Source organism: Parus major, unplaced genomic scaffold, assembly GCF_001522545.3.
Source record: "Parus major isolate Abel unplaced genomic scaffold, Parus_major1.1 Scaffold370, whole genome shotgun sequence".
In the NCBI taxonomy this organism is placed as follows: Eukaryota; Metazoa; Chordata; class Aves; order Passeriformes; family Paridae; genus Parus; species Parus major.
This window is the reverse complement of record NW_015379294.1, coordinates 86,380-95,646: the sequence shown is the minus strand read 5'-3', so window position 1 is coordinate 95,646 and position 9,267 is coordinate 86,380. Positions and strand designations below refer to the sequence as shown.

General features: G+C 52.4%; 1 protein-coding gene across 1 annotated transcript in view; it reads right to left on the bottom strand.

The window, feature by feature from the left end:
• Positions 1 to 7,359: 7,359 nt before the first annotated feature.
• Positions 7,360 to 9,267, bottom strand: part of LOC109022418 — a 6,360-nt gene continuing 4,452 nt past the window's right edge. Inside the window, exon 2 of the mRNA XM_019005451.2 lies at positions 7,360 to 8,982. Coding sequence (XP_018860996.1) covers positions 7,640 to 8,956 — 1,317 coding nt within the window. The 5' untranslated portion in view covers positions 8,957 to 8,982 and the 3' untranslated portion in view covers positions 7,360 to 7,639. The remainder of the gene's footprint in view (positions 8,983 to 9,267) is intronic.

Sequence of the window (9,267 nt, the reverse complement as noted above, 5' to 3'; positions counted from 1 at the left end):
CCCTAAATCTCCTCAATATCCCACAAATTTCCAGAAAGATCCCTCAAAATTCCAGAAAAACCCCACAAAATCCCCTAAATCTTCTCAATATCCCAACCCAATTCCTGAAACACTCACAAAATCTCCACCAATTTCCACAAAATCTATGAAAAATGCCACAAAATTCTTGAAAAGCCCCACAAAATTCCAGAAAGATCCCACAAATTTCCCTAAATCTTCTCAATATCCCACAAAATTCCAGCAACATCCCACAAAATCTCCACCAATGACCACAAAATTAAAGAAAAATCACACAATTTTCCTGCAATTTCCTCAATATCCCACAAAATTCAAGAAAAATCCCACAATATTTTTCAAGTCTCCTCCAAATCCCACAAAATTCTGGAAAAGCCCCAGAAAATTCCAGAAAAATCTCACAAAATTCCCTAAATCTTCTCAATATCCCAACCATTTGTCGGCACCTCACAAAATCTCCATCACTTTCCACAAAATCAAAGAAAAGTCCCTCCAAATTTTTCAAGTCTCCTCCAAATCCCATAAAATTCTAGAGAAATTCCACAAAATTCCAGGAAAATTCCACAAATTTCCACAAAATGCCACAAAATTCCCTAAATCTTATCAAAACCCGACCCAATTCCTGAAACATCTCACAAAATCTCCACCAATTTCCACAAAATCTAAGAAAAATCCCTCCAAATTCTTCAAGTCTCCTCCAAATCCCATAAAAGTCAAGAGAAAACCGACCCCTGCTGGGAGGGGTTTTGGGGTGCCTGAACCCCCATATTAGCAGGGCATGAATGCGCTGAACCCCAATATCCGGTCCCGGAAGGGCTGGAAGCATCATTTCCATATCTGCACCCTGATTCAGGGCCCTTAAGTGAAGGGCATTAGGGCTTTGACGATCTCTAGCGCGGCTTTGGGAAGGGCGTGACTATGGGTGGAGGGGCATGGCTTAGAAAAAGGGGCAGGGCCAGTGCATGCAACTATCCTCGAGGCCCCCAGCAGCTGCTTTAAGAGGGGCGTGGCTATGAGAGGGTGGGCGGGGCTTACAGAAATGGGTGGAGCCAAGTCTTGTCTCTCACTTTGCAGATGCCGGGGAGCTTTGGAAGTCGCCCCGGCTTCTTCTTCTCCTTGCCCTGGCTCTGTGGCTTCTGGAGGAGAGGAGGGGTGTCACTGGAGGGTCCGGGGGTGCCCAGGTGTGCTGAGGTGTGTCCCCAGTTGTGCCCAGGTATGCACAGGTGTGTTGAGGTCGGCCCAGATGTGCACAGTTATGCTGTGCGCTGCTGTTAGGAGGGTTACGTTATTGAGCTGGACTTGATCATAGCCGGAGTGGGTTTCTACTAGGAGGGTGACAGCAATGCAGCGCTATTAGGAGCATTATGGTAGGCAGCAGCAGCAAGGGGTTACACCCAAGGCGGCTATTGTGGGAGGCGCAGCTATTAGAGGCATTACGGTACTTGCAGCCCTGGATTACTCCTGGCGCAGTTCTTAGGAGAACAAGGGTAACCGAGCCCAGCTGGGAGGGGTTTGGGGGTGCCTGCACCCCAATATTAGAGGGGCTTGATTGCGTTGAACCCCAGTATCCAGTCCTGGAACGGCCGGACTCTTGGCATTCGCACCAAGAGTCGCAGATTTGTTTAACTCAGGAGTTCTGAGAATGGAACCACAAGAGGCGCTCCACTTTCATCATAAACAGTGCTCCAGAGTGCTTGGCAACCGGCACAAGAAACCACGTGTGCGGGATAGCGACCATTCACGGCCAGGGCTGGCAATGCACGAGCACTGCCAAAAGGCAAAGGAAGGCGCTTAGCATCCGGCTTGTGCACAAAGCTTTCAGACTGCCAGAGGAGCGTAGCTGTGGTAAGCCCGCTTGCTCAATTGACATTAGCTGTTGCCTGGAAGAACTTCAGCCGCATCTTGTTGATGCTGCTACCTGTTCCTATGCGATGACAAGGGCACATGAAGCAAATGTTTTTTCCTGGCCCGTTTTGCTCTGCCACGCTCTTCTGCGGATGCACCCGATTGAGGGACCTTATATTAAGGGTATTAGGGCTTTGTCGGCCTCAAGAGCTGCTCTGGGAGGGGCGTGGCTATAGGTGGAGGGAGTGGGCTTAGAAAAAGGTGCGGGCCCAGGGTTTGTCTCTCACCTTGCAGGGGCCGGAGAGCTTTGGGGGTTGCTCTGGCTTCTTCTTCTCCTTGCCCTGGCTCTGTGGCTTCTGGACGAGATATGGGGGGGTCACTGGAGGGGCTGGGGGTGCCCAAGTGTGCTGAGGTGTGTCCCCAGTTGTGCCCAGGTGTGCTGAGGTGTGTCCCCATGTATGCCAAGATGTGTGCCCAGGAGTACTTATGTATGCAATTTGGATGGTAATAGAAAGGTTACGGCTGTGCACCGCTATTGGGAGCATTACGGTAGGCAGCAGCAGATCTGGGTTTCGCCCACGGCAGGTATTGCCTTAGACACAGCTATTAGAGGCATTACGGTACTTGCACCCCTCTATTACTCCTGGTGCAGTTCTTAGGAGAACAATGGTAACCGACCCCTGCTGGGAGGGGCTTTGGGCTGTGTGTAGCCCAATACTGGTGGGGCTCGACTGAATTGAACCCCAATATCCGTTCCCCAAACGGCTCGTAGGATCATTCCTGTAGCTGCACCAGAGTCTGTTTGGGTGTGCACAGGGGAGCTCACGTAGGCCCAGATGTACTGAGATTTACCCAGATGTGCCAAGGCGTTCCCAGGTGTTCCCAGATGTGCCCATAATGAGCCCAGATGTGCCCAGATATGCCCAGGTGTGCCAAGGTAGTCTGAGGTGTACCCAGAAGTTCCAAGGCACGCCTGGGTGTGCCTTGGTACGCCCAGGTGTGCCCAGGTGCACCCAAGTGTGCCCAGATCCTCGCAGATCTGCCCATGTGAGCCCAGATGTACCCAGCTATGCCTAGATGTGCCCATGTGAGCCCAGATGTGCCCAGATATGCTCAGGTGTGCTTAGGTGTGCCTAGGAGTGCCCAGGTGTGCTTATGTCGGCCCAGATGTGCCCAGGAGAGGCCAAGAGTGTCCAGGTGTGGCCAGGTGCACCCAGATGTTCCCCAGTTGTGCCCAGGTGTGCCTTGGTATGCCCAGGTGTGCCCAAGTGTGCTCAGATATGCCCAGATGCGCCCATGTGAGCACAGATGTGCCCAGATATGCCCAGGAGTGCCAAAGTGGTCTGAGGTGTGCCCAGGAGTTTGGAGGAATGCCTGGGTGTGCATTGGTATGCCCAGGTGTTCCCAGGTGCGCCCGAGTGTGCCCAGATGTGCAAAGATGTGTCCGTGTGAGCCCAGATGTGCCCAGATAGGCCGAGATGTGCCCATGTGAGCCCAGATGTGCCCAGAAATGCCCAGGTGTGCTTAGTTGTGTCCAGGTTGGCCCAAGTGTGCACGGGTTTGCCCAGATGTGCCCAGGAGAGGCCAGGCATGCCCAGGTGTGTCCATGTGCACCCAGATGTTCCCTGGTTGTGCCCAGATGTGCGTTCGTATGCCCGGGTGTGCCCAGGTTTTCCCAAGGTTGCCCAGATATGCCCAGGTGTGCCAAGGTGGTCTGAGGTGTGCCCAGGTGTTCCCAGGCACACCTGGGTGGGCCTTGGTATGCCCAGGTGTGCCCAGGTGCGCCCAAGTGTGTTGCTCTATTAGGAACGGCGAGAAGAACGACACAGACTCTCTCAGGAGTCGATCAGGAGAATTTCTCTCGATTTATTGCTTCAGGTCTTTTTTATAGACCGATACGTGGAAAGTACAGAAAAGAAACTGTTATTGGTTAGTAAACTAACACATCACCATCATTGGTCAGTGAGGCTCACCACCCCTCGACCTTTTCCTGCAAGAAAACAAGGAACAGACAAACAGCACCTGCAAGGCTGTTTTCTGTCTCTGAGGATTTTTTTAATTCCTCCTTAAGTTTTCCCACACCGCTTTCTCAGGCAAGACTGAGAAAGCTATGTGGCCTGCAATTTCTACAGGCTCTCTGTTTCAGAGTTAGCATCCATACAAGTGTGCCCAGGTACTCGCAGATGTGCCCATGTGAGCCCCAATGTGTCCAGATATGCCCAGGCGTGCTTAGGTGTGCCCAGGTTGGCCCAAGTGTGCTTCTGTTGGCCCAGATGTGCCCAGGAGAGGTCAGGAATGCCCAGGTGTGTCCAGGTGCACCCAAGTGTGCCCAGATGTGCCCATATGAACCCAGATGTGTCCAGATGTACCCAGATGTGCCAAGGTGGTCTGAGGCCTGCCCAAAAGTTCCCAAGAATGCCTGGATGTGACTTGGTATGCCCAGGAGTGCCCAGGGGTGCCTAAGTGTGCCCAGATGTGCCCATATGAGCCCAGAAGTGCCCAGATGTGCCCAGGTGTGCTTAGGTGTGCCCAGGTTGGCCCAGGTGTACTTATGTTGTCCCAGATGTGCCCAGGAGCAAGCAGGAGTGCCTAGGTGTGGCCAGGTGCACCAAGATGTTCCCCGGTTGTGCCCAGGTGTGTGTTCGTAGGCCCAGGTGTGCCCACGTGAGCCCAGATGTGCCTAGATATGCCCAAATGTGCCCATGTGATGCCTGTTGTGCCCAGATATGCTCAGGTGTGCCAATGTGGTCTGAGGTGTGCCCAGGAGTTTCCAGGAACTTTTAGATGTGCCTGGTACTCCCAGATGTGCCCAGCTGTTCATAGGTATGCCCAGGCGTAGCCAGGTGTGCCTAGTGGAAGTCAGCTGTTTCCAACTGTGCCCAGGGGCACCACAGGGGTGCCAGGTGTGCCCACCATTTCCCAGATGTGCCCAGGTATGCTTGGGTGTGCTCAGGTGAGTCCATGTGCGTCCAGATGTGCTGAGATTTAGCCAGGGGTGCCAAGATGTCTCAAGTGTGCCCAGGATTACCCAGGTGTGCATGGGTATGCGCAGGCATCCCCGGGTGTACCCAGTGGAATCCAGCTGCGCCCAGCTCTGCCCAGGGGTACCACGGTAGTACCAGGTTTGCCAAGGAGTTCCGAGGTGTGCCCAGGTGTGCTTGGCAGAGCCCCAGCGAGCCCATGTAAGCCCAGGTGTGCTCAGATGTTCCCAGGTTGGCCCAGGTGTGCCTATGTTGGTCCAGATGTGCTCAGAAGAGCCCAGGAGTTCCCAGGAGCACCCAGGTGTGGCCAGGGGTATCCAGATGTTCCCCAGATGTGCCCAGGTATGTTTCGGAATGCCCATGTGAGCACAGGTGTGACTAAGTGTGCCCAGATATGCCAGATGTGCCCATGTGAGCCCAGATATGCCTAGATATGCCCAGGTGTGCCAAGGTGGTCTGAGGTGAGCCTGAGAGTTCCCAAGAAACCCTGGGTGTCGCTCTATTAGGAACGGCAAGAAGAGCAACACTGACTCTCATGGAGTCGATTAGGAGAATTTCTCTTAGTTTATTGCTTCAGGTCTGTTTTATAGACTGATACATGGAAAGTACAGAAAGGAAACTCTTATTGGTTAGCAAACTACTACATTACCATCATTGGTCAGTGGTGCACACCACCCCCTGACTTTCTCCTGCAAAGAAAACAAGGGACAGAGAAACAACACCCGTGAGGCTGTTTTCTGTCTCTGAGGATTGTTTTAAATCCTCCCCATGAATTCTCAGGCCGCTTTCTCAGGCTGGACTGAGAAAGCTATGTGGCCTGCAATTCTACAGGCACTTTGCTGCCTGCTTCAAAGTTATCATCCACAGCTGGGTGTGCCCTGGTATGCGCAGGTGTGCCGAGGTGCGCCCAACTGTGCTCAGATGTGCCCAGATGTGCCCATGTGAGCCCAGAAGTGCCCAGATATGCTCAGATGTGCCCATGTGAGCCCAGATGTGCCCAGATATGCTCAGGTGTGCTTCGGTGTGCCCAGGTTGGCTCAGGTGTGCTTATGTTGGCCCAGATGTGCCCAGGAGAGGCCAGGAATGCCCAGGTGAATCCAGGTGCACCCAGATGTTCCCCGGTTGTGCCCAGGTGTGCGTTCGTACACCCTGGTGTGCCCAGGTGTGCCCATGTGTGTCCAGATACGCTCAGATGTCCCCATGTGAGCCCAGATGTGCCAGGATATGCCCAGATGTGCCAAGGTGGTCTGAGGTGTGCCCGAGAGTATCCAGGCATACCTTGGTGTGCCTTGGTATACCCAGGAGTGCCCAGGTGCGCCCAAGTGTGCCCAGATCCTCGCAAATGTGCCCATGTGAGCCCAGATATGCCCAGGTGTGCCAAGGTGGTCTGAGATATGCCCAAAAGTTCCAAAGAATGCCTGGGTGTGACTTGGTATGCCCAAGAGTGCCCATGTGTGCTTAAGTGTGCCCAGATGTGCCCAGATGTGTTCATGTGAGCCCAGATGTGCCCAGCTGTGCCCAGGTGTGCCAAGATGGTTTGAGGTGTGTCCAAAAGTTCCCAAGAATGCCCAGGTGTGACTTGGCTGTGCCCAGGTGAGCCCATGTGTGCCCAGATGTGCTGAAATTTGGCCAGGGGTTTCAAGATGGTGCCAGCTGTGCCCAGAAGTGCCCAGGTGTTTATAGGTATGCCCAGGTGTACGCGGGAGTGCCCAGTGGAGCACAGCTGTGCCCAGCTGTGCCCAGGAGTACCACGGTGGTCCCAGGTGTGCCCAGGAGATCCCAGGTGTGCCCAGGTGTGCTTCGGTCTTCCCGGGTGAGCCCAGGTGTGCCTATGTTGGCCCAGATGTGCCCAGAAGTGCTCAGGAGTGCCCAGGTATGGCCAGGTACACCCAGATGTTCCCCAGTTGTGCCCAGGTGTGTGTTGGTATGCCCAGGTGTGCCCAGATGTTCCCAAGTATGCCCAGATATGCCCAGCTGTGCCAAGGTGGTCTGAGGTGTGCCCAGGAGTTCTCAGGTATGCCCAGGTGTGCTTAGGTGTTCCCAGGTTGGCCCAGGTGTGACCATGTGATCCCAGATGTGCCCAGATATTCCCAGGTGTGCCAAGGTGTTCTGAGGGGTGCCCAGGAGTTTTCCGGTATGTCCAGGTGTGCTTGGGTGTGCCCAGGTGAGCCCATGTGTGCCCAGATGTGCTGAAATTTGGCCAGGGGTGCTATGATGGTGCCGGCTGTGCCCAGGAGTGCCCAGGTGTTTATGGGTTTGCCCAGGTGTGCCTGGGAGTGCCCAGTGGAGTCCAGATGTGCCCAGCTGTGCCCAGCAGTACCACGGTGGTCCCAGGTGTGCCCAGGAGATCCCAGATGTGCCCAGGTGTGCTTGGGTCTGCACAGGTGAGCCCATGTTTGCCCAGGTGTGAAGTAACCTCCCTTTGTCCCCCGAAGTAATCTTGGCTAGCTCTGTCAAGGGGGGTGGGGTCAGGAAGGCTCTTCACAACCACGAAAAAGAACAAAGAGCTGCTTCTCCCTCCGGGGTAACAGAGGATATTTATTCTGGCTGCTTCCAGGAGAGAGAAGAGACCGAGGATACACTTCCCAGACTCTTTCAAACCTCGGGAGAGGGGCGGGGAGACATATAACACCAACCAACAGCATAACATTTCAGAGACAAGGAGGGGAGGGGAAAAACATGTCACAGCTGCAGGGAGGGTTTACACAGAAACTAAGTAACTCCCAGAAATGTGCAGTACCACATCTCCACCTATTTTGTAATATATAATTAAACGAAAGGTAACGAGCTTATATGATTTACCGACCTGAAGTGGCCCACCAATTCCCATTTGCGGGCCGGTGAGGGTTACTCCGGTCTGCCAACTCTATCTGGTTGACACCTGAGGTAGCTGAGATTAGCTTAATTATGCTTCTGTACAGTATTTTGCTTAATGCTCCGAACACTAATACTGTTAGCAAAACAATGACTAGCAGTGACAGAATAGTTTTCACTACTGAAGCCCACCACCCCGAGAGTCCCCAGTTTTTAAACAGTCCATTGAACCAGTCATCTGTTTCTTGCTTGACTTGTCCGATCATGCTTTTCATCTCTCGGAGTGTAGCATGAATGTTAGGAGCTTTCAATGTCAGATTCATGCAGCAGAGACCCTCCGACTCCTGGCACTCGTGCCCGTGGAGCAATAGGAGAAAGTCTATCGCTGCACCATTTTGGAGTGTTGCCTGCCTGCTAACTTCCTCATCTTCTAGGTGGGCACTTATGGTGTTGGATGTTAAATTCTCTTGTCTTACCACCCAGCATTCTAGGTGTCCCAATTCACCTAGGGCTTTGGCTGCAGCCACCCAAGGAAGGAAAATGGATGCAGCAATTCTTTTTGATTTGGACCAATGGAAAATCTCTGAATCACAATTTTCATCTAATTTTGTAACACTTCTCTTTTGAATTTTTCTGGTCAAATTGTTTTTATGGGTCCATTCACCAATTAATGTTTGACTGGGTGCTGACAGTGATAGACGCCCTATGGTACACGGCCCTCCGAGAAGACGGGATGGAATTCCTGCCCATGCGTGATCCCCACAAATGAGGAACAGTCCTTTGGGGAGGCTTTTGGGATGTGTATGAGCTGAGGAGTGCACTTTGATGTAGCTTAGCACATGGCACCACCTTTTTGCTGTGAATTCTTCTCGATGTTGTACTATATGGTGGAAGGTTTCTTTATGAATTGGAGGACTGACCCTAAAGTGTACACAGTATGATGCTGGAGAGGAACCCAGTAGCTCTAACTCCTGGGGTTCTTGGGTTGCTTTAGGAAAATGTGGCAGCCACTCTTTGACAAGGTTTCTTAACTCTGTTTCTATTTGAATGCTGTGTAATTTATTACCTGCTTCAGGAGTCAGTGTATTAAAACTGTGTGTGAATTCATCATGCTGCAAAGGGATTCCTACCAGGCAGGTAGACATAGGATTTTTCGCTGCTGCAGTAAATAGACAAATATTTTCTTGCTGGAGTGTTTGTGCCAGGGTCACCCAGATGTTCTGGCGTGGCTGTGGGACGATCCAGGCTGCTGTCAGGCTGCTCAGTGCGAGCAGGATGACAGCAGGGTTAAGGCTCATCATGGATTTGAGTAAGAGGTAGATTATTTCTAAAAAAAAAAGGAAACAGACATTTTTTAAAACATATTCACAGCTAAAGTATGTAGGTCAGAGGCTAGAAAGGTTTCTTCTTGCTCTCTCCAGCAGTGTCTTCTCTTGGAAGCAACAGCCACTTGCTTCTCTTCTCTTCTTGCTGGTGCTGGATTCTTTGGAACAAAAGGTTTTACCCATTTTTGAGGAATCCATCGGGGGCCTGTAGGGGTGGATACACACGCATAACCTCGCCCCCAGGTGACAAGTTCATAGGGACCCTTGGTTTGCCAAGTTTCAGGGTC